The following is a 26,252-nucleotide window of genomic DNA, read 5'->3' on the forward strand; positions in this document are numbered from 1 at the left end:
TTTGTACTGGTCTATTCGAAACTAGACTATGGGTGCTTTGTTTATGTGTCTGCTCGTCACTCTTATGCTGTCTCAATATTGTCCACCGTCGTGGCATGTGTTTGGCCATGGTGCCTTTTACAATAGGTAGTTTGAGAGTCCGTATGCTGAAGCTGCTGAACTACCACTGTCCTGTCAGTGTGACTTTCTCCTCAGCAGGTATACATGTCATTTGTCTGCCATGCATGGCCACTCATCTGTCAGGAGATGGTATCCCTTTGGCATTGCCATTGGTCCTCCCTTCATGAGAATAAGCTCCGGATTATTAAGCCTCTCCCAGTGGCTTGAATGACCTCCTCTCGGCTCTCCCTCCGGGAGGAGGTCATTTTAACTAGGCTGCATATTGGCCACTGCCTTTTTAGCTATCTTCATTTGATAGCTAGCGCTCCCTCACCACTTTGTACATGCTGCACCCAAGTTGTAACTGTCCACCACTTCCTAACGGAATGACCATTTTTTAATCGTTTATGTTCCCGCCAGTGTTTGCCGTCTGAGCTATGTGCCGTTTTAGCAAATTACACTTGGACTGTCGACCACGTTTTATTTTTTATCCTTCAAAGTAATATGGCGAAGGCAATTTAACTTTTAGTTTTGGATCTCCGTTCCGGTTTGATGTCTTTTGTAGTCGTTTCTCCATGTCCCTGTTATTAGCTGTCTCCCCTTATGTCAGGTGGGATTGACATATAATCGTTTTTTAACTCATCTCTGTCTCCATGTTCTATGGTTTTGACTTGGGTGCGTATGAGTCCAATTTTTTTTTGCGCCCCAAAACAAAATTAAAAAAAAAAAAAGTTGGTCGGAGAGTATTTGCTGGATCCTTAAAAAGTGTTAAATGACTTGGTAATTGAACACTTCTAGCTGAAAGTGGCCTGTCAAAGTATCTTAACTTCTGGGATACAAGACATTAGATGGTTAGCCTGTTGTGGCAGAGTTCATAACACCTTTTACTTCTGTAAAGCATGGTTACATGCTCCAACATAATGGAGATGGACTCTGAGAAGTTATGTGAAGAATGGAAAAATATGGGTGTCGTTGAAGTTCAGAGTTATGTGAGGAGTGTCAGAGGCACACTGGAAAAAATTTGCAATGTTTATTCTATTGTTCAACGGTCTGGAATTCCCTGAACATAATTATTGCAGGCTCTGTCCATCTTAAGGTCCGACCGTTTGTTCCCAAACCCAATGCGATGCTTAAAATGTCAAAGTTTTGGTCATACCACCATGGCATGTAATGGGAGGGCTCCATGTCAAAGTTGTGGAGGATCAGCTCACAAATAAGGTGATTCATGTAGACTTCCTCCAAAATGTACAAACTTCTCCAGGGATTACCCACTATGGAGCAGTGAGTGTTGGGTATATAATGAGGAAAGGAGAATTTAGGAGTTGAAAGTTAAAAGATGCATGCTATATATGGTGAAGCTACACAAGTTCCCAAAGCTGTGCAACATCTGCTGTTTGCTACTTCTTTTTCATTGGCCCTTAAGAAGCCAGTTACAAAGTGGGAGCTGCCACACAAACCCGGACCACAGATTCAAGTAAGAGTACATGCACTTGTCAGTATACCTGTAAAGGGGGAGGAGTGGGAGCCACAGACATTTAAATCCAAACTTGTTCAGAAGCCATCAATGGCAAACATCGAACCCCAGCTGCATACTTCTGCACACCATCAGAAGGCTACTAACAAAGGAACGTTCCAAAGTATCAGTAAACGATCTTGATGTAACATGATAGGTAGGTAGAGTGACAGAATAGTACAATAAATGTTTTTTGTTTGTGTCCAGTTTCGCTTTTAATACACTCGGAAAGGTAATTTTGCATTTTAGGTTTAGAGGGAATAGGTGCGAAACCATGAAATGTAAAAAAGTGTTCCATGTAACAGTTGATATGTAATCAATGTTCTGTATGATCATATTTTGTAATAATTTGAAATTTTTGAAAATACCCTACCACCATTAATTAATTTTGAAAAAGGAAACTTTTATTATAACATAAATTAAAGAAGCTTTCAAGTTGCATACATCCCTGTGTAATAAAGCTTGTTTCTGAAATATAAATTTTGGAAAATAAACTATACACAGTGTACTCAGAAGATTTTCAACATACCGTATTAAAATATCTGAACATTCATTACTGTTCTAATTATTTATTTAACTTACATTTGTTTTATGTTTTAAATTATTGTTCCAAGTTTTACTTTCATGACTTTTTTACTGGTTCACATATGTGTATTTTGTTAATTGAAAAAACAAGGAAGCCATTATGATGATGGAAAAGAATTACAATAATGATAATCTGTAACAAATTGCTTAAAACCTAACATTTTTTACACCATGCACATAAAATAGGCGAAATTTCTTCGTGTAATATGCACAATGCAGAAGCAAAAGTGAAACAAAATTTAACGGTATTTCAAATTGTCACGTGTGATCTTCTCAAATATCCTGACTTGTACTGTGCATTTATCAGTACATTGCTAAACCTTGGTGAAGGGAATTGAGTATGTGCTATTTACTGTAGCTTGATTGTATTGTTTCTCAAGTAGAGATTGCCATCATAATCATTCAACAGGACTAGATCTGAGAGTCTTCTCACAAAGTTTTTTCTAACATTGAAAGCTGTACCTGTGGCCTTTAGGATCAGTAGAAGTTTGTGCAACTTTAGGCTCCAAAGTGTTAAGGAACAACCACCCCTAAAGGAAGGATAATCTTATTAGACGGGGGCTAAGAGTGGAGAGCAGCTATTTTTGGTGATGACAGATGCCATTCGTCTCCCGTTCATAATACCACAGGCATACAAGTAATGACAATGGGAGTTCTGTTAAAATTACAGTGTGTTCTTTGTATCTTCCACATCTTGGTCTGTTGGATGCAGATACACTTGCAGAACTCTCCTGGTTACTTCTCATCCGTTCTTCCTCGTGGTAGACTTCAGCGTACAAAGTGTGCTGTGGAGTTCGGCTACCACTTGCTCCAGTGGTCGAAATATGAAATGTCTCATCCATTCGGAGAATATCGGCCTTTTTAACTCTGGTCAGATCACACACTTTTCCGCAGCTGCAGGGTCATCATCAGCCATTGACCTTTGTTTCTGCTCCCAAGCTATTGTGGACTCAGTTCCACCAATTTACAGTCCAGATTACTACTATCTGGTATGGATTCATCTGGCGACTCGGTGGAAGGTCAAGAGAGACTGCAAAGATGAATGGTTCAAAGGACAAATTGATTGCTGTTCGAACAACAGGATTGTGCCCAGGAGAAGGTGGACTGTACTATCGGAGGGACCCTGCGAGTTGCTGCAGATTCCATTCCCCACTCTAGCAACCACTTCAGATGGCCTGTCCCGTGGTGGAATGACTAATGTTTGGCAATCGGAGCCAGGCCTCCAGCTTTGTGGAAAGTCAAACACTATTCAGCTACAGAAAACCTTCATGCCTTCAGATCAGTGAGAGCACAAATGATCTGACTGATAAAAGAATGGAAGAGGAATTACTGGAAAGAATTTATAACTTGGAACTCTGTCTGAAACCAGAGACACTGCTCCAGAACCTGATCAGATTTATTATGCAATGCATCATCCTCTATGCTATGAAACCCAAGGCAAGCTCCTGTCATGTTTGTCAGATTTGATTTGGTGGACAGTACCCCAAGATTGGGAAAGAGGCAATATTAATTCCATTGTGGAAACCAGGCAAGGAATGTACTAACTCTAACGGTTACTGGCGTATAGCCTTTACCAGTTGTATTGGGAAGACACTCAAATGCATGGTCAACTGCCACCTTGTGTGGCTCCTTGAATCCCAAGGTCACCTATGCCACTCTGTTTTACTATTCTGTCATTGACAGTTGAATTCTATTGGAACAGCTACTTAAAATTACTTCATAAGCCGAAACTATTTGGTTGGTGGTGACCTCAAATAAGTGTAAGACACTGCTTGGGAGGTGCAACATCCTTCACCAATTTCATGACTAGGAACTTCATGAATGTCTACCACTTCTTGTCTAATCCCTCAACAACAACAACAACAACAACAACAACTGCTGCCTGTTGATAATGCCATGTCTGATTGATTGCTAAGTTCAGAAGAATGGGTCAAACCCCATCCCCACAAGGCCGTGTACTCAGTGTCATATTGTTTGCAATCACTGTGAATGGCATTTCTTCTCCAATCAGGAAGCCTGTTTAATGCTCTTTGTGAGGACGACTTTGCAATCTTTACTCTCCCTCTGATCTTACAACCACAAGACAACAGCTGACCATCAGGTGCCAATAAAACTGGTTTTAGGTTCTCGCCAGAGAAGACTACATGCATTAGTTTTAACCATGCTCATTGAAGTTTTAATCAGCTAGATCTGACAATGGGGGATTTTATTTCACGTTTAAAGGACAGTGTGCATTTTTTGAGCCTACTATTTGACTTGAAATTAACCTGGCTCCCACACTGGAAAGACCTGTAAGCACAGGACTTCAAAATCATAGAATATTTTGAAATGTCTTAGCAGAAAGACATTGGGAGCTGACAGGTCACGCCTTCTGCTGTTTCATAGGGCATGTGTCAGGTCATGCATAGATTATGATGATGTGGTTTTTGGATTAGCCCGTATTTCTTACCTTAAGATGTTAGGCACTGTCCACCACAGTGGCACTCGGGTATCCTTCGGAGCCTCTTCGACCAGCCCAGTTCAGTCAGTGTGCAGAGGCTGGTGAACCACCACTCTCAATTCAGCAGCATCTTCTGGTTTCATACGACCTGAAAATCTCAGCATTGTTTCAGTTGCTGATATTTAGTGTAGTGGTTGACCCTGACTTCGAGCAGCTGTTCAGGAATTGGCCCCATGTGATCAAGCCATCTGGGATACATGCCACAGACTGTCTAAAGAATGTGGATGTATAATGAATACACAGCTAGGGATGGAACAACAAAGTGCACCTTCTGAAACAACTTATATGGAATTTGTGTAGCATTATGATGACACTGCAGTGGATTCACAGGCATAATCTGTTTTGACTTTCTAAGTGCACAAAAGTGGCCCGTCAAATCTATCTGGTAGATTAATTGATTCAGCTGGTCCATGACTCCTTAACAGTGGCTTCAATACCGTGGTAAGGAGTTGATCTTTTGCTGGGTACCTCTGCTCATAAAGATACAGGGAAATGATACACCCAATAAAGCAGCATGTCAGGGTGATTTGTATGTTGGATGTGCCATCCCCTTAGATGCTGTCATATTATTATCTGACAGTCAAATTGTGTCAGTGGGAAACTGAATGGTTGGAGGTGGTGGAGAACAAACTTTAGTTGCTCAAATTGACCACACAGGCATGGGCAGTCTCCATGCCCACCGCACTAAGGGAAGGAAGTGCTGCCTATCAGACTGCACATAGCACATACCACTTTAACACATGGTTTGCTCCTCCACCAAAATGTTTTCATCACTCTGAGGTGTTTGTGTTGTGCCACTTTGTTCAGCACATTTCGGATATGTGTGTCTTATATACTGATATCGGGACAGCCCTTGGGTTGGCTGGAGACATGCCAACATCCTCGCCATTACTGACACCAATGTTGCATAGGTTCTGAAATTTTGTGAACACTCAGCCCATATCCAAAAAGTGATAGGGAGGGATGGTGGACTTCAGTGCATTATAGACTACTCAGCATGTGGACACACACACACACACACACACACACACACACACACACACACACACACACACAATGGCATGCCGACTTTTCGCCGGGGGTGCTGATGACCATGATGTTCAGTGCCTCATATCCAATATCATCACCAGGATGAAAAAAGCTGAGGGTGAGAAGTAGTTGGGTCCATTTAAAGGAACCAAGAAAAATGTAACCGACATATTTACTCGTGTAATTAAAAACTGCCTTGTTGTTGCTAAGGATGCAGCCCAAGGACTGGATGCTATGAGGGCATGCTGAAAGTAAGGCCTCCAAATTATTATTTCTGTTACCAATATCAGTTGAGGTATTACTTGTCATGCATATTACTTAGTAGAATTTCCTGCTTCACCGTTGAGGAAGTTGGTACCAATCGCTGTTCTGAGGATCCAAATTGTTAACTTCTAATGTGGCAGTGTGTAACATAACTATGTCAGTGGATGGGAAACAGTGTGCTGTAATCGAATTTTTAACTGCAGAAAATTGCGTCCTCACATGGAGCACCATCTCCTTCAACATAACAGTGTCAGACCACACAAGAGTGCTGAGACATCTGCAACAATTAGACATAATTTCTCATCCTCTGTACAGCCCTGGCTTGGTCCCATCCGATTTTCTTCTGTTTCCAAAACATAAAAACCAACTCTGTGGCCTTCACTTTAATAGTGACGAAGCGGAGCAAGCAGAGGTGAGGTTTAGGTCCTTCAACAAAATCCAACTATAGTGACGCTATAAACAAACTGGTCACTCGTTCAGAGAAATGTTTGTTGCCAGGGTGACAATATTGAGAATTAAACATGTAGATATGAACAATACAGATGTAGAATGTTAATAATGATGGTTTTATTTAAAAAGTTGTACCCATAATAAAATTTAAAAGCATATTTTTTCAACACACCCTCGTATTATGAGTAACATGATATGTCAGTTGCATAGAGAATTGATAGAAATGCTCATTTAGTTTCTCGACAGCAAATGGTTAGACACTACAGTCAGATTATATGGAGGAGGCCTACCTGTCCTAAACCCAGGGAGGCATAATACCTCTCAAAGAAGTTAAAATAATGTTGCTTGCAGGCTGCCTATGAAAGACTATTCCATCAGATGGTGAACTGCTGTAGATGTATGGCTGCTACAATAAGAAATTCCTTGTTGGCATCTGCACATTGTTCTCAAATGAAATGAGTTCAGTTTTCGGTTGATGGATGGCTAATGTGTCGAAAAAATTGTAGCCTGACCTATACTCCGGTGTGATTTCCCCCCACCCTCCTTTTTCCATTAATGTTGCATCCTGAGCTATGCTCAGGCTTGGTCGTTAAAGTGTAGTTGGGCAAATAATTTTGGTGCCCACCATCATTACTTACCATATAGCATATGAAATTAAATGTAGGTATGACTGGGAGACCACTTTGAGATGTTCAGCTGGCTTAGTGCAAGTCCAGCAAAAAAAAAAAAAGCCTGCTGAACTGTTAATAAGTTGCAAAACTGTTATGGATAGAGGCGAAATGGCTCATAATCAATAACCACATATTAGTTACTAAGGGTCACTTGCTTTATTTGTAGAATTAATCACCTTGCTTACCCAGGAGACTCCGAATACATTTTAAATTATGAGAGTAGGTCAAAAATTACCTGAACTTCCTTAAAAAACTACTCTTGCATCATCATCATCATCATCATCATCAGCAGCAGCAGCAGCAGCAGCAGCAGCAGCAGTAGTGTGTTCTGCAAATGCATGCTTGCAGTTGGTGCTACTGTTATGATGTGCGCCTCGCTTGACCTTCATCACAGCAGAAGTCAGCTGGCAGTGGCAGTGTAAACATCTTCACTTCACTTGCAGTTTGCATGGGATGAGTTGGTCGACATTCATAAGCAACTGGAAATCGCCTCGACTACAGTCAAATGATTGGCAGTTGCTGTGAATCAGTGTCTTGGAAGAGCTCCGAAGAGTTGTGTACTTGCGATACCTGTACGAGAGGTACCTCAAGTACTACACTCTAGTGGATCTTGTCTTCTCTGCAGAAAGAACAGGATCTGTCATTACTCTTCAACTTGACAGTGAGTGGTATGTCAATGATAGAGATCTGCGTCCTGCACGGGTTGTCAGGGACCAGGGAGGACTCGAGGTATTATAGTGATCTCCCTAACCAGCAAGTTTGAGGTTCTGTCTTTCACTGAAATTGAAACTGAGCCAATGGGGCTCATTTCGCCTGTTTTGTCCGGTGTCAATAAGAGAGAAACATGCAAGGGTAGAGGTCTATTAATCGTTGGCAGTTCAAACATACAGCTAATGATGGCACCCCGTAGGGAAATGGCAGCAAGGGACGGGACGGGACGGGACACGACACGACACAAGGTGCACTCAGTGTGTTTGCCTGAGGGCTTTACCCAACATGTTGAAGAGGCTATTCCAGCAACCATTTAGGGAACATGGTGCAAGAAACTCCAGATTGGGGTGCACGAAAAAATGATGTCCCTCATTTGGTCTCTGAGGTCATACTTGGGTAATTCCAGCAACTGACAGAGCCAGTTGAGAAGACCAGCCTTGTGCATTGAGTTTTAATGAATCTCACAGTTTGCAACATTGTCTCCAGAACTGATCATGGCCATTTGTTCCCAGTCAAGTGGAAGGATTGGACTAGAGACTTTGAAGCTTCTGTGTCAAGCTAGGCTGAGACTTCCTGGACTTGCGCCATAGGGTTGAGAACTGTTGGGTCTCCTAAATGGGTCAGGTGTGAACTACATATCAGAGGCTGCTACTCAGTTAGCAGACTGTGTGTGTGGGAAATACACAAGGGTTGTTTTTAAATTAGGTGAGTCTCTGGCCAATCCAGTTAATGAGAGCTGTAGGAAACATGCAAGTATCGGTGTAAGAGCGAAAGAAATGGCTCCCACAGGCGAGAGTATAAAGTTTCTAAGGGTAAACTGCCAAAGCATTTGCAACAAAAGAGTTTGAAGTGCTCATGAAAAGGAATGTAGATCACATAATACCAGATACAGAAAGCTGGTTGAAACCTGAAATTGAAAGTAAGATTTTTGGGAAAATTTAAGTGTATATCGAAACAATAGGCAAATGGAAAATGGAGGTGGTGTATTTGTGCAGTAGACAAGAAACTCCAATCTGCTGAGGTATAAATTGAAGCTGCATGTGAGATTGTTTGGGCAAGACTCATTATCTGGGTTGGGCATAAAATGATGATTGAATCTTTCTATCACCCACCAGACTCATCTCGTGATGTATCCGAAAACTTCGTCGGTGGAGACTTAAATCATCCATCAGTTAATTGAACAAATCTCAGCTTTTTTTATGTTGGGCATTACAAAACGCACTGTGAAACATTACTAAATGCCTTCTCTGAAAACTGCGTAGAACAGGTAGTTAGGGACCCCATTCATGATAGAAGTATGTTGGATCTAATGGCAACAGATAGACCTGACCTCTTTGAGGATGTCCTCATTAAAATTGGTGTCAGTGACCACGATGTGATTGTGCAACAATGTTTATTGAAGTACAAAGGACACCAAAAACAAGCAAAAAAAAAAAAAAAGTTCAGTAAACTAGACAAAAGATCAGTAGTGTTGTATCTCAATAGGAACTTAAATTTCCAGCACAGGGCAGGAGCATGTAGAGGAGTTCTGGCTCAAGTCTAAAACAATAGTTGAACGTGCACTGGGTAGGTATGTACCCAGTAGAACAGTCGATAATGGGAGGGAACCCCCATAGTATAGAGTCACTGTAAAGAAACTTCTAAAGATACAGAGATTACTGCTTAATAGGTTTAAAACAAAGCATAGGGCTATAGATAGAGATTCTGTTTGGCTGTCAAGAGAGCAACACAAGACTTCAGTGACTACCATAGCAGTTATTGTCAAATGATATTTCAGAAACCCAAAGAAATTCTGGTCATATGTAAAGGCTGTTAGTAGCTCCAAAGTTAGTGTCCAGTCCCTAGAAAATAAGACAGGAACTGCATCTGAGGGTGCTGAAATGCTTAACTGAGTTTTCAAATGCTTCTTTATAGAGGAAAGCAGAGGACAATTGCCCCAGTTCTCCTCTGGACTTTACTCTTCTTTAATGATAAAAAGCATCGGTTTAATTTTCAAATTGCAGCTTGTATTGGCACAGAATAGCAATGTGAGATGGTCTTCATTGGCTTGTGACCGGGCAGTACATTCTCCTCTGCTGTTATAAAGTTACACTTCAGTATCTTTTTCCAGTATAGACTTGTCTCATCACAATTAAAACCCTCTTATGGCAGAGCATCTTGAAGTTACTGATGAAGTTCTCTGCTGTCTTTGTATCGGAGCTGGCTGCTTCGCCATGCCTCACAATGCTGTGGATGCCAGTTCTTTTCTTAAACTCCTCGAACCGCCCATGACTTCTCTTAAACACTTCTTCGGCCACAGATGATCCTAGAGTTGTCTTAACGAGGCCAGTGAAAATCATTCTCACCTTTTCACAAATGATTTTCTCACTAATAATGTCGCCTTGCAATTGTTTCTCATTAATCCATATAAGGAGCAATCATTTGACATCGTCCAGACCACAAAACCATTGTTTGGATACTCTTGTCATTCCCTTTGAAGCATCTATCTCCTTAATCTTGTCCTTGTTCTTGAGGATAGTGCAAATAGTTGATGTAGACCAGTAGTTGATGTAGACCAATTGTATGTGCATGCTAAATCAGCAACAGTCACATCACGTGTGCGTTTTTCAGTGATTGTACGTTTCGTTTCTAAGGTCATTCTCATTCTCTTAATGGTCGTCATCTCACAGTTTTATCTTTGCGGGCATTTCTACAAATGTTGTTAAAGTTTGCACACAAAAAAGTGTGAACACATGTCTATAAAAAGGGTAATCACTAGCTTCACCAAGATGATAGCAGAAAGAGTGCTAAACCAGGCTGCAGTATGTCCTAAAGACATTGTTCATATGCAACTGTCGACAATAAAAGAGTTCATTTTGTTGAATATTGCCCCGGTGGGCACAAACGGCTGGTGATGTCACACTAAGTCATCGTCACTCTTTATTCAAAACTCTGTCATTGAGTCATTTTTTACAATTTGTTCTGCGTAATACTTTTTATTGTTATCCAGATTTTATTGATCTTTGATGCACAGTTTCCATTTCTGCTTAGAGGATGCACCAGTGTACTCATTTGTAACAGTCCAAATTTACCAATTAGGCAAGTCATCATACCAGTGATAGACAGAGAAAAAAACTGCTATAATTAGCCATCTTGATGGTATCCGGCATCAAGACACTGAAAAGCTTGTGAGCAACTGCTGGCCTCTAAATGTTATCACTACAATGTGAGAGAGATGATTCTACTTCCTCTGAGCAGGCCAATCATAAATCTTCTGTTTCTTCTGATCCAGATCAGACACATTACTATTGCTGCCTTGTGTGTAGTTTACCTAAAAAGTGCGTGTAGATTTACAGATAGAAATTAACTGTGATTGTGTATTGTTATCCCAACAGACAATTGTTAGCAAAATTAGCTATTTCTAATTTGTATCTCCAAAACAGCGTCAGCATTAATTTTTAAGCACTTGTCATAGATGTCACAATTTGCAACAATCAACTTGATACAGTGTTCAGAGTTACTCTACCCAACCAAAACTCTTACTGTGAGAATATTAATTGTAGTCTGATTTTACTTCAGATGCTTAAATGATTAAAATGACAGTTCTTTTCAGCTTTTTGTTTTTGTATGTACCTGTATGTACCTATATTTGATTGACTTAAGTTTTGTTGAAATTAATGTTGTCTGTATAGTTTGTGATCTTCTGGGAGAGAGTGATCTTTCCATTGACTTGGGTCGTGTCCGATACTGGTGTGAACGTGCTTCACAGCTATATCCTCATCATCCTGCTGTATTTAGGCTGAAGGAACGACTTCTGTCTACAAAAGGAGAGGAGAGTCTTCACGAGTTAGAAGCACTGATATCATGTAAGTTTCAAATTATCTTTAATGTGCTACAGATACCGAGAGCCCTTTTACCAGTTAGGAGGAATGGAATAACGAGGATGTGGTTCAGAGAAACAAGTTGAAAAATATGGTTAAGCCTTCAGTTTGATTCATTGGGACAAATGTGTGGAACAGAATAAGAACACATGGAGGTTACAAAGAGAATGAAAAAAGACTTCCAGTACTGGATCTCCAGTGGCACATAGTGCAGGCCATCCATTATTACTTTCTATTTATTCCTTGTAACACATCTGTCTCCCGGGTTTGGTGCAACACCTTCCTTAAACACTCGACTTAACAACTTTCGATATTCCCCTCATTGCCGTGATGCAAAGGTTTTGATTAGCCAATACTAGTTTCAGTGGTATTTTTAAAGTCTTTTATTTCTGTTTCATTATCTAGTAGGATTTAGTAAGTAGACATTCAATGCTCTCATAGGTGTCCTTCATGGTCACCTTATACTTTTTCACTTTGAATAAATATATTCATTTTTCCTGACAGATAGAGAAGCTAGTAACCATTAACAGTGGCAAAGGATGTGTGATTAGCATTTGTTTTTTGGTCTCTTATGACAGCAGTTTTGTCTGCACAATCTGATAAGCAATTTTTTCCTTAATAACATCTCACTATAATTATTTGCAGCGGAAATGTCAGCAAGACCATCAGATGTGTCTCTGAGAATCCGTCTTATCAAGCTGTATCGAGAAGCAGACAGACTTAAGGATGCTTATGATCATATTGTTGAAGTTGAGCGAAGATCATTGTTTAGAGAGAACTTGGAATGGTATGAATGCATCAGTGTTGTTTTGAAGGTGAGAAAGTATTTTATTTTCCTAATTTAAATGTCAGGGCAAGTTGTAGTGATACATAAAACCTATTTTTAAGCAAACTCCTTGATACTGTATAAAATATAATTATCTCGAGTAGTGATAGTGTGTTTGCTTATAATAAGATTATGAAAGTCTGCTACCTATACTGTGTGTGTGATATATATATATATATATATATATATATATATATATATATATATATATATATATATATATAAAAAGAAAGATGATGAGACTTACCAAACAAAAGCGCTGGCAGGTCGATAGACACACAAACATACACACAAAATTCTAGCTTTCGCAACCAACGGTTGCCTCGTCAGGAAAGAGGGAAGGAGAGGGAAAGACGAAAGGATTTGGGTTTTAAGGGAGAGGGTGAGGAGTCATTCCAATCCCGGGAGCGGAAAGACTTACCTTGGGGGGGGGGGGGGGGGGGGGGGAGGGGGGGGACAGGTATACACTCGCGCGTGCGCGCACACACACACACACACACACACACACACACACACACACACACACACACATCCATCCACACATATACAGGCACAAGCAGACATTTGTAAAGGCAAAGAGTTTGGGCAGGGATGTCAGTCGAGGCGGAAGTACAGAGGCAAAGATGTTGTTGAAAGACAGGTGAGGTATGAGTGGTGGCAACTTGAAATTAGAAATTAGCGGAGATAGAGGCCTGGCGGATAGCGAGAAGAGAGGATATGCTGAAGGGCAAGTTCCCATCTCCAGAGTTCTGATAGGTTGGTGTTAGTGGGAAGTATCCAAATAACCCGGACGGTGTAACACTGTGCCAAGATGTGCTGGCCATGCACCAAGGCATGTTTAGCCACAGGGTGATCCTCATTACTAGCAAACATTGTCTGCCTGTGTCCATTCATGCGAATGGACAGTTTGTTGCTGGTCATTCCCACATAGAACGCTTCACAGTGTAGGCAGGTCAGTTGGTAAATCACGTGGGTGCTTTCACACGTGGCTCTGCCTTTGATCGTGTACACTTTCTGGGTTACAGGACTGGAGTAGGTGGTGGTGGGAGGGTGCATGGGACAGGTTTTACACCGGGGGCGGTTACAAGGGTAGGAGCCAGAGGGTAGGGAAGGTGGTTTGGGGATTTCATAGGGATGAACCAAGAGGTTACGAAAGTTAGGTGGATGGCGGAAAGACACTCTTGGTGGAGTGGGGAGGATTTCATGAAGGATGGATCTCATTTCAGGGCAGGATTTGAGGAAGTCGTATCCCTGCTGGAGAGCCACATTCAGAATCTGATCCAGTCCCGGAAAGTATCCTGTCACAAGTGGGTCACTTTTGGGGTTCTTCTGTGGAAGGTTCCGGGTTTGAGGAGATGAGAAAGTGGCTCTGGTTATTTGCTTCTGTAACAGGTCGGGAGGGTAGTTACGGGATGCAAAAGCTGTTTTCAGGTTGTTGGTGTAATGGTTCAAGGATTCTGGACTGGAGCAGATTGGTTTGCCACGAAGACCTAGGCTGTAGGGAAGGGACCGTTTGATATGGAATGGGTGGCAGCTGTCATAATGGAGGTACTGTTGCTTGTTGGTGGGTTTGATGTGGACGGACGTGTGAAGCTGAAGCTGGCCATTGGACAGGTGGAGGTCAACGTCAAGGAAAGTGGCATGGGATTTGGAGTAGGACCAGGTGAATCTGATGGAACCAAAGGAGTTGAGGTTTGAGAGGACATTCTGGAGTTCTTCTTCACTTTGAGTCCAGATCATGAAAATGTCATCAATAAATCTGTACCAAACTTTGGGTCCGGCGGACAAGGGTTCCACGACTATGGTACTTGATCGTCGGGAGTATGTGGCTGAGGGACTGCGTCAGCTTTCAGACAACACTACTTACAAAGTTTGCCAAGGTAATCCCATTCCTAATGTCCAGGCGGAGCTTCAAGAAATCCTCAGAACCTTAGGCCCCCTACAAAACCTTTCACCTGACTCCATCAACCTCCTGACCCCACCAACACCCCGCACCCCTACCTTCTACCTTCTTCCTAAAATTCACAAACCCAATCATCCTGGCCGTCCCATTGTAGCTGGTTACCAAGCCCCCACAGAACGCATTTCTGCCTACGTAGATCAACACCTTCAACCCATTACATGCAGTCTCCCATCCTTCATCAAAGACACCAACCACTTTCTCGAACGCCTGGAATCCCTACCCAGTCTGTTACCCCCGGAAACCATCCTTGTAACCATTGATGCCACTTCCTTATACACAAATATTCCGCATGTCCAGGGGCCTCGCTGCGATGGGGCACTTCCTTTCACGCCGATGACCTGCCACCCTACCTAAAACCTCTTTCCTCATTACCTTAGCCAGCTTCATCTTGACCCACAACTTCTTCACTTTTGAAGGCCAGACATACCAACAATTAAAGGGAACAGCCATGGGTACCAGGATGGCACCCTCGTACGCCAACCTATTCATGGGTCGCTTAGAGGAAGCCTTCTTGGTTACCCAGGCCTGACAACCCAAAGTTGGTACAGATTTATTGATGACATCTTCATGATCTGGACTCACAGTGAAGAAGAACTCCAGAATTTCCTCTCCAACCTCAACTCCTTTGGTTCCATCAGATTCACCTGGTCCTACTCCAAATCCCATGCCACTTTCCTTGATGTTGACCTCCACCTGTCCAATGGCCAGCTTCAGCTTCACACGTCCGTCCACATCAAACCCACCAACAAGCAACAGTACCTCCATTATGACAGCTGCCACCCATTCCATATCAAACGGTCCCTTCCCTACAGCCTAGGTCTTCGTGGCAAACGAATCTGCTCCAGTCCAGAATCCTTGAACCATTACACCAACAACCTGAAAACAGCTTTTGCATCCCGTAACTACCCTCCTGACCTGGTACAGAAGCAAATAACCAGAGCCACTTTCTCATCTCCTCAAACCCGGAACCTTCCACAGAAGAACCCCAAAAGTGCCCCACTTGTGACAGGATACTTTCCGGGACTGGATCAGATTCTGAATGTGGCTCTCCAGCAGGGATATGACTTCCTCAAATCCTGCCCTGAAATGAGATCCATCCTTTATGAAATCCTCCCCACTCCACCAAGAGTGTCTTTCCGCCGTCCACCTAACCTTCGTAACCTCTTAGTTCATCCCTATGAAATCCCCAAACCACCTTCCCTACCCTCTGGCTCCTACCCTTGTAACCGCCCCCCGGTGTAAAACCTGTCCCATGCACCCTCCCACCACCACCTACTCCAGTCCTGTAACCCAGAAGGTGTACACGATCAAAGGCAGAGCCACGTGTGAAAGCACCCACGTGATGTGGGAATGACCAGCAACAAACTGTCCATTCGCATGAATGGACACAGGCAGACAGTGTTTGTTGGTAATGAGGATCACCCTGTGGCTAAACATGCCTTGGCGCACGGCCAGCACATCTTGGCACAGTGTTACACCGTCCGGGTTATTTGGATACTTCCCACTAACACCAACCTGTCAGAACTCCGGAGATGAGAACTTGCCCTTCAGCATATCCTCTCTTCTCGCTATCCGCCAGGCCTCAATCTCCGCTAATTTCTAATTTCAATTTGCCGCCGCTCATACCTCACCCGTCTTTCAACAACATCTTTGCCTCTGTACTTCCGCCTCGACTGACATCCCTGCCCAAACTCTTTGCCTTTACAAATGTCTGCTTGTGCCTGTATATGTGTGGATGGATATATGTGTGTGTGCGAGTGTATACCTGTCCTTTTTTCCCCCTAAGGTAAGTCTTTACGCTCCCGGGATTGGAATGACTCCTCACCCTCTCCCTTAAAACCCAAATCCTTTTGTCTTTCCCTCTCCTTCCCTCTTTCCTGACGAGGCAACCGTTGGTTGCAAAAGCTAGAGTTTTGTGTGTATGTTTGTGTTTGTTTGTGTGTCTATCGACCTGCCAGCGCTTTTGTTTGGTAAGTCTCATCATCTTTCTTTATATATATATATATATATATATATATATATATATGACTATAATAGAGGGAAACGTTCCACGTGGGAAAAATATATTTAAAAAGAAAGATGATGAGACTTACCAAACAAAAGCGCTGGCAGGTCGATAGACACACAGACAAACACAAACATACACACAAAATCTAGCTTTCGCAACCAATGGTTGCCTCGTCAGGAAAGAGGGAAGGAGAGGGAAAGACAAAAGGATTTGGGTTTTAAGGGAGAGGGTAAGGAGTCATCCCAATCTCGGGAGCGGAAAGACTTACCTTAGGGGGAAAAAAGGAAGGAAAAAAGGACAGGTATACACTCGCACACACACACACATCCATCCCCATATACACAGACACAAGCAGACATTTTCAACCCTCTCCCTAAAACCCAAATCCTTTTGTCTTTCCCTCTCCTTCCCTCTTTCCTGACGAGGCAACCATTGGTTGCGAAAGCTAGATTTTGTGTGTATGTTTGTGTTTGTCTGTGTGTCTATCGACCTGCCAGCGCTTTTGTTTGGTAAGTCTCATCATCTTTATATATATATATATATTTAAAAAGAAAGATGATGAGACTTACCAAACAAAAGCGCTGGCAGGTCGATAGACACACAAACAAACACAAACATACACACAAAATCTAGCTTTCGCAACCAACGGTTGCCTCGTCAGGAAAGAGGGAAGGAGAAGGAAGGTTGCGAAAGCTAGATTTTGTGTGTATGTTTGTGTTTGTTTGTGTGTCTATCGACCTGCCAGCGCTTTTGTTTGGTAAGTCTCATCATCTTTCTTTTTAAATATATTTTTCCCACGTGGAATGTTTCCCTCTATTATATATATATATATATATATATATATATATATATATATATATATATATATATTCTTGCAGTGATTTTTCAATATTTGTGTATCAGTGTTACTTTTCTTAAGATAAGTTCTTGTCAGATTCTAAATTCTGGAATTGAACATCGTAGATACACACGGAGGTGATGAGCCATGGGATGGTGATACGCACGTGTACAGATGATGTAGTATAGCCTACACAAGTTATAAAAGGATAGTGGATTGTTGGTTGTTGGAGCTCTCACTTGTACTCAGTGATTAATATTAATAAGTTACTGAAGTAATTACGGCTGCACATTGGTAATTAACAGACTTTGAATGCTGAATGGTAATTGGAGCTAGATGCATGGGACATTCAGTTTCAGAAATTGTGGGGAATTCAATGTTTCGACATCTACAGTGTCGACATTGTGTGGAGGGTACCAAAAATTTCAGGCATTACCCCTCACCACTGGCAATCAGACAGGTTCTGATTTCAGTTGGTAATAGCTGATGGTAGCATCAGTGTGGCACAGACCACATGAAGCCGTAGACCTAAGTTAAGAAAAAGGTATGTTGCAAGATGGTGGTGGCTCTGTAATGTTTGTTGTGTTTACATGGAATCGACAAAGTCCTCTGGTCCAACTGAACTGATCATTGAATGGAAATGGTTATGTGTGGCTACTTGTAAACCATTTGCGGAGACCATTTGAAGCCCTTCGTGGACTTCATGTTCCTAAACTAAGACAGAATTTTTATGGCTGGGAATGAGCCATGTCAGCAGGCCAGAATTGTTCACAATTGGTTTGAAGAACATTCTGGACAATTCAGACAAATGATTTGGCCTCCCGGATTGGCAAACATGAATCACATCAAATATTTATGAGACATAATTGAGAGGTTATTGCATGCTCAAAATTGTACATTGGCAACACATTCACAATTATGGACCGCTATAGAGGCAGCATGGCCCAGTCTTTCTGCGAGGCAGCACGGTCCAGTCTTTCTGCAGGGAACTTTTGATGGTGTGTGCATGCCACATAAAGTTTCTGCACTGTGCCTGGCAAAAGGAGGTGTGGCACGATATTATGAGGTACCGTATGACTTTTCACCTCACTGTAAAGCCTTACCAACATTGATTTTATTTCATAATTAGAACAATTTCAAATATATTAAAACGAAGCCCATTGAGAAAATGACTAATGAATAAGTCATAAATTAATGTTCGCACCTGTATACATAATGCATCACCAGTTGGAAAGAGCAAAAGAATATATGGCATTGCAGTACTTTTGAAACATTAGAGGTCATTGTTATTGTTAATATACCTATTACATACTTTGTGCAGCAGCATGACATTTTTTTTTTTTTTTTTTTTTTCAAATAACTCAGTTGACATAAATACATGGTCTGTTCAAAAAATTTCGGAACATTTGTAATTTTGTGCCAATGTGTGTTTAGAGGGAAATCCATTTGTCATCTGTGCACACGCCTGTGTTTAATGTGTAACTGTTGGAAGTTTCATTGCTGTAAGTCTGTTAGGCATTATTCAGTGCTGTATTAAGGAGACCATTGTGTTGCACAGTTTGGGAATTTTCAGATGGCACAGTTAGAGGAGGAATGTCAGCATTAAATTTTGCGTGCAACTCAAGAAAACCAATAAAGAGAGAGACCAGATGGTGCAGGAAGTCTACAGTGATGAGTGCTTAAGCTGTACTCAATGTTAGGAATGGTTAACACGGTTTAAAAGTGGCAGGACGGAAGTAGAGGTGACCTTCATTCAGGACACCTTTCAATCTCTACTGATGATGATCTGTCAGTAATGTCAACTGAAGACTGACTGTGAGAGAGATTGTAAAAGAACATAACCTTTCAGTTCGATCATGTCATGAAGTCCTGACACAGCATCTTGAAATGCATCATGTGGATGCAAAGTTCGCCCCACGGCTCATGAGTCAACACCAGAAAGACCTTCCTCTCGCAATCTGTGTAGAGCTTTTGGATCGCCCAAATGAGAATTAGATGTTCCTAAAGAGAATCGTAACTGGTGATGAGACGTGGGTCAGTGATGAAGATGCTGAGACCAAGGTTCAGTCTTCACAGTAGGTCAGGAAAAGTTCTCCATGGCCAAAAAGCTCATCAGGTCAGGTCAAATGTGAAAGCCATGCTGATAGTTTTCTTTGACTCTGAAGTATTGTACCACAGAAACAAACTGTTACTCGATGACATTATCGGCACTTGTCATGATGCCTGGGAGAAAATGTGAGCAGGAAATGGCCTGAAATGTGAGACAATTCATGGCTCTTGCATCACAATAATGCGATAATTCACCTGCACATTTATCCCATTGGTGCGTGACTATTGCACAGGAAACCAAATCACTGTGCTGCCTCATCCTCCAGATCTGGACCCTGCAGACTTTTATTTCCGAAGTTGAAAACCATTGAAAGGATGAAAATTTGCAACGATAGACAAGATCAAATGCGCAGATGACACTTAGCGCGATCCAGCAAGAGACGTACCAAGACTCCTTCCGGCAGTGGAAACTGCATTGGAAGCAGTGTATCAATTGTGGAGGAGAGTATTTCAAAGGAGACCATGTACAATAAGTAATAGGTAAGCACAGAAAAATATTGTGTACAAAGTTCTGGAATTTTTTGATCATACCTCATATATTGCAAACTACGTAGTAAATAATTCAAACATTACTGTAAGTTGTGTTTTAAGGTATCTTAGAAATTTGATTTCCATTAAAATGACCAACAAATTAAACAATATTGTTGAAATTCATATTGCCATCAAGTTATGGATGGAATCTGTCCTGAACATGGAACGCTTCTCCTGATTTCGATCTGACTTGAGATGAAGCAGAATAATTACAGTGCAATACTTAATAACAGTTGTTCTGAATACAACTGCAGAATTAGATTACGAACAGAACTTTTCATTGTTTACAATACCCCATTTAATCCACTTATGAATCTGCTCAAAACATAACAAATATCTGTTCCTTCGGTGTTCATAACTTCAAATTCTGAATTGTGTAGTGACAAGATAGTAAGTGATAGTTTTTACACATACTCTATATATGGCACTGTTAAGTTGCTACTGTAATAGGTGTGGTGGTGGTGGTGGTGGTGGTGGTATGTCAGTTGTAAACCTCTGTTAGCATTACTTCCAAATACAGTTTTAAATAGTGCAAGTCACAGTTTAAGTAAATGTAGAAGAAACGTAGAATCACAGACAGGCACAATAAAAAACAAAAAAAAAAAACTATTATATGCTTTAGCTTTTTGCCAAAAGTGCTTCCGAAGTAAAAAGCACCCAAGTTCACATAAGCGTAACTCGCACACATATGGCCACTGTCTCTGGCCGCTGCAGCCAGACTGAATTATAGCTGCAAGTGGTGGGAGCAGCGAGCTGGTGGGTTGGTGAAGAGGCGGTGTGGGGGTGGAGATGAGATAGGGCTGGAGATGCAGTTTGGGGGAAAGGGGGGGGGGGGCAGGAAGAAAAATATATTGAAGGGGAAAAGGACTACTGGGTGCATTGGTGGAGTGGAAGTATGTGTTGTGCTGGAGTGGAAGCGAGAGTGGGATAGGTAAGTGGAGGACCGGTACTAGCAAACGCTGAGACCAAGGGGGCTTACGGGAATGTGGGATATATTGCAGGGAGAATTCCCTACTTTGCATTTCAGAAAAACTGGTGTTTGTAGGTGGGATCCTAATGGTGCAGGCTGTGAATCAGTTGTTGGAGTGAAGACATTGTGTTGCACGGCATGTTCAGCCACTGGATATCCAGCTGCCTTTTGTCCACAATTTATCGGTGACCATTCATGCAAACATACAGCTTCTTAATTGCCGTGCCCATGCAGAAAGCAGCACAGGGTTTGCAGCTTGATTTGTTGATTGCAGGACTGCTTCCACAAGCAGCTTTGCCTTTGGGGGATGAGAGATGCCTGTGAGGAGACTGAAGTAGATGGTGTTGGGACAGTGTATGGGATAGGTCTTGTGTGAGAGGGGTGGGAAGGATAGCAGCTAGAATATGCTTCATGGAGGGAGGGAGAGGGGGGGGGGAGGTGGTAGGTGACTGCAGAGACAAAGAATGGGAGATTTGTTTCTGTATAAGGTTGGGTTGATAATTTTGGTCTGTAAAGGCGTCAGTAAGACCCTAGTTCTATTCGGCGGAGGACTGCTTGTCACTGCATACGCAGTGACCACAGGTGGCTGGGCTGTGTGGGACTTCATGGTATAAGATGACAGTAGCTGTTGAAGTGGAGGTACTGCTGGTGGTCGGTAGGTATAATATGAATGGAGGTACTGGTGTATCCATACTTGCAGTGGAGCTCCACATCAAGGAAGGTGGCTTGGTGGGATGAATAGATCAGTGTAACATGGGGCCATGTGAGTGCCCATTGCTGTACAATGAATTTGTTTGTAGATGTTGCCTTCAAAGGAGAACCAATTATGGGAGAGGCTATAGTTGATCATTGTGACTTGGGTTTATGGATATGAGGAAGCACGTAGACGATAGGAGTGCAGGGATGAGGGGAGAGGTCCACTCAGCGGAGAGGTTCTGGGATGGACCCAAGGATCTGTGGAGGCACTGGAAATCTTGCTGGTTTTTTGGAATGGGGTCGCTGTGGCATGGTTTATAGATGGATGAATTCGATAGCTGATGGAGGCTCTCCATCCTGTGATCTGTATTGTTAAAGAAACAGAGGTGGAGAGTTTGTTGGCAGTTAGGATTATAATGTTGGGATCAGTTCTAAGGTGGTGGATTATGGTCCGTTAGGTTGGTTTCCATGGCGAGTGGCGCCTTCATTTGATTCTCTTTTCATCTGGTAAGTCTCCAATGACTCAAGGTACTGGGTGACTTTTCCAAACTCTTCCCATTTCCTAAACATCGCTAGTCCCCCTCCTTCATCCCTCTTCCTTTCCCTTCAACCCTTCAATCAGAAAGAGTCACTGGCTCGGAAAGCTTAAGATTTCCTTGATCTTTAGACGTGTGTGTTCTCCTGCTGCCACTTGGTGACTATATGTTTAATCTGTCCAGTTATATTATCATCAAATACATCACAGAAAAATAACTTGGAACTAAGTTTCGCTCTCTAAATTGCTTTATGGTTTAGGATACATTGGTTTGTCAGATGTCACTTATTCTATATCAAGAATTCTGTGCTCAAGAATCTTAGCATTTGTGGGAAGCAGGAGTTGGCAAATGCTGTCCGTAGTTGAACCTTTGGAGATAAAATATATAGCTGCTTCAAGAACATATTTCCTCCACCAACAAATCTATACCAAATTTGTGGCTGAGTTAGCCCTCTTCTAACTACAATGTATCGTAGATCCCTCAAACAAAAAAACTATGCCCAGTTCTTGGAAAAAGGCTCAGATCACACCAGTCTACGACAAGAAGTGATCCATAAAACTGCATTCCAATATCCTCGACATAGATTTGTTGTAGAATCTTGGAACATACTCTGAGCTCAAACAAAATTAGGTATCTTGAAAAAGAATGACCTCAGTGCCAGGCAGCATCCTACATGTGAACCCAAATTGCACTTCTCTCGCATAACATACTGAAAACTTTGGATCAAGGCAGTCAGGTAGATCCTGTATTTCTTGATTTCAGGAAAGCATTTGACTCGGTACCACACCTATACTTACTACCAAAAGTATGATCGTACAGGATATCAAGTGAAATTTGTGACTATTGAGTACCTTGTGTTGGGGAGCATGCAGCATGTTATCTTGAATGTAGAAGTTACTTCAGAAGTGGCCCATACAAGTGTGTTGGGACCATTGCTGTTCATATTGTATATTAATGATATTAAAAGACAATATTAATAGTAAAATCAAACTTTTTGTAGAGGATGCAATTATCTGTAATGAAGTACTGACTGAAAGTAGCTGTACAAGTATTCAAAGTGTTGCAGGGATTGGCAACTTGCTTTAAATGTTGAGAAATATAAAATTGTGCACTTCACAAAACAAAAAACACAGTAACTTGTACAAATACCTGGGTATAACACTTCATAGGGGTATGAATGATCACATAGTTGCAGTCGTGGGTACAGCAGTTGGTAGTCTTTGGTTTATTGGTATAATACTGGGGAAACACAATCAGTCTGCAAGTGAGATAGCGTACAAATCACTTTAAATGATGACTCTAGGAATACACAACTTCCTACATTTCACTCATGTAGGGATCATGAGGATAAGATTAAAATAATTCCTTCTTGAGCAGAGACATTCAGTCAGTAATTTTTGCCCTGATCCACACATGAATGGAACAGGAAGAAATCCTAATAACTGTTATTATGGGAAACACTCTCTACCATGCATCTCATGGTGGTTTGCAGAATGTAGATGTACAGTGGAACTTCAATTTTACATTTTTCGTGACTCTGCGCCATAAATTCATAGCCCCTGTGAAAAGTCCATAAGATCAATGCTAAAACTTCTCGATTTTACATTTCTACCGAGTAAGGTTTACCTCGATTTTAAGTTCTTATTCAAATGAGTTAAAAGTGGCACAAAAGGCAGATGGTTTGCACGACAGGTGACGGTGGAGTTAAGGGAATATTTTAGGCTGCTATGGAGAGGGGAAACATGAGAGAAGAAATACTGACCTAATACGCGATCGGTGTTGCCAACAAATCTTGCAACATTTAGCTTCATCACGCAATTATGATACAACTACCACTTGGTTGAAGCGCTAATGGAAAAACAAGACAGTTGACGCGATGTGTTCCGGACCGAGCCAGTATGTGACGAAGGTGCCCAGCCACCATTTTTTCTTGTGCCACTTATCTCAGCCTCATCTCTTTGCATGTATTTTTGATGTTCTGTATTCAGCCACAATATCTATCGACAACCTTTTTAAGTTCAAGCACTGAGTCTTGAAGAACATGCTCGGTCATAATCGAGGAAGCATCGCCCATTTCTCGACCTCCACTATTGGGTGGAGAAATGTTGGGTCCCCCTGAAACGCAGGAAGCGGCTACAACGGTAGCAGAGTACGTGTGGAATGCACATGTGAGTTTTTACGTTAGAGAATACCCTCCCTAGGCCCGACAAGATGCCTCCTGAGATGCGGCAAGGTAGGAGTAGGCAAAATGCAACAGGGAATAACAATATTAATGTGCTAATAGTAAACTGCAGGTGGGTCTATAGAAAGATCCCATAACTGCACTCATTAATAAACGGTCACAATGCCCACATAGTACTGGGGACAGAAAGTTGGCTGAAACCAGATGTAAACAGTGATGAAATTCTAAACTCAGATTGGAATGTATACCGCAGAGACAGGCTGGACAGTGAAGGGGGAGGCGTGTTTATAGCAATAAGAAGTGCAATAGTATCGAAGGAAATAGATGGAGATCCGAAATGTGAAATAATTTGGGTGAAGGTCACTGTTAAAGCAGGCTCAGACATGGTAATTGGATGCCTCTGTAGGCCCCCGGCTCAGCAGCTGTTGTGACTGAGCAACTGAAGGATAATTTGGAAAATATTAAGAGTAGATTTCCCCACCGTGTTATAGTTCAGGGTGGAGATTTTAATTTGCCGGATATAGACTGGGAGACTCAGACGTTCGTAATGGGTGGCAGGGACAAAGAATCCAGTGAAATTTTTTAAAGTGCTTTATCTGAAAACTACCTTGAGCAGTTAAACAGAGAACCGACTCGTGGCGATAACGTATTAGACCACCTGGTGACAAACAGACCCAAACTATTTGAAACAGTTAACGCAGAACAGGGAATCAGCGATCATAAAGCGGTTACTGCATCGATGATTTCAGCTGTAAACAGAAATATTAAAAAAGGTAGGCAGATTTTTTTTGTTTAGCAAAAGTGACAAAACTCAGATTTCAGGGTACCTGACGGCTCAACACAAAAGTTTTAAGTACAGATAGTGTTGAGGATCAGTGGACAAAGTTCAAAACCATGGTACAATATGCATTAGATGAGTATGTGCCAAGCAAGATCGTAAGTGATGGAAAAGAGCCACCGTGGTACAACAGAGTTAGAAAACTGCTGCGGAAGCAAAGGGAACTTCACAGCAAACATAAACATAGCCAACGCCTTGCAAACAAACAAAAATTACGTGAAGCGAAATGTAATGTGAGGAGGGCCATGCGAGAGGCGTTCAATGAATTCGAAAGTAAAGTTCTATGTACTGACGTGGCAGAAAATCCTAAGAAATTTTGGTCTTACCGTGTTTACTCGAATCTAAGCCGCACTTTTTTTCCGGTTTTTGTAATCCAAAAAACCGCCTGCGGCTTAGAATCGAGTGCAAATTAAGTGGAAGTTCTGAAAAATGTTGGTAGGTGCTGCCACAACTAACTTCTGCCGTCGAATATATGTAGCGCTACACAGGCGTGCTTTGCAGGCAAAAAGATAAATACTGGCGCCAAAACCTTTGAGTCAGTAAATCAATTTAAAAAAAAGGTGGAAGACAGGCTTTTTTCTCTGCCCCGAGTTTTGACCACTGCATTTTCATACATTATCCAACGAAGTAAATACAAATTCCGTATTGTTCATCTTCGAATGTAGCAGCATTCCAATGTACTACGAAAATCCGACTGGCGAGACTGTTTGGGATGTTTGTCAATATGGCCAACTCTTCATTCTGAATTTTTTCCTACCTGTGAGAAGAGGTGGTTGCTAATAGGAACTTTCATGAATTGAGAATCACATGCAGTATTTTCTTCACCATAAGAATAATACAAATATGAACATTTTGCCTTGTATTCTTTCGTGTTTGCTGCTATCTCATTCAAATCCTGTCTGCCTAATAAACTACGAAACTAGTGAGGCAACAACAAACGCGGAAGAATGTACATATCATGTCATGTTTGTATTTGTATTATTCTCATGCTGCATAGTGATACAGTCAGAAATGAAGCACGGCAATTGTGGAAAATGCAATGTACAAAAGAGGCGTCTGCAAAGATTTTCAAA

The 26,252-nt window shown here is 41.8% G+C and overlaps 1 protein-coding gene across 1 annotated transcript in view; it reads left to right on the forward strand.

Annotated features, from left to right (window-relative positions):
• The window catches only part of LOC126161936 (E3 SUMO-protein ligase RanBP2-like), a 329,323-nt gene that overhangs the window by 47,044 nt on the left and 256,027 nt on the right, over positions 1-26,252 (forward strand). Inside the window, exons 3-4 of the mRNA XM_049918109.1 lie at positions 11,494-11,667; positions 12,328-12,497. Coding sequence (XP_049774066.1) covers positions 11,494-11,667; positions 12,328-12,497 — 344 coding nt within the window. The remainder of the gene's footprint in view (positions 1-11,493; positions 11,668-12,327; positions 12,498-26,252) is intronic.

Source organism: Schistocerca cancellata, chromosome 2, assembly GCF_023864275.1.
Source record: "Schistocerca cancellata isolate TAMUIC-IGC-003103 chromosome 2, iqSchCanc2.1, whole genome shotgun sequence".
Classification (NCBI taxonomy): domain Eukaryota; kingdom Metazoa; phylum Arthropoda; class Insecta; order Orthoptera; family Acrididae; genus Schistocerca; species Schistocerca cancellata.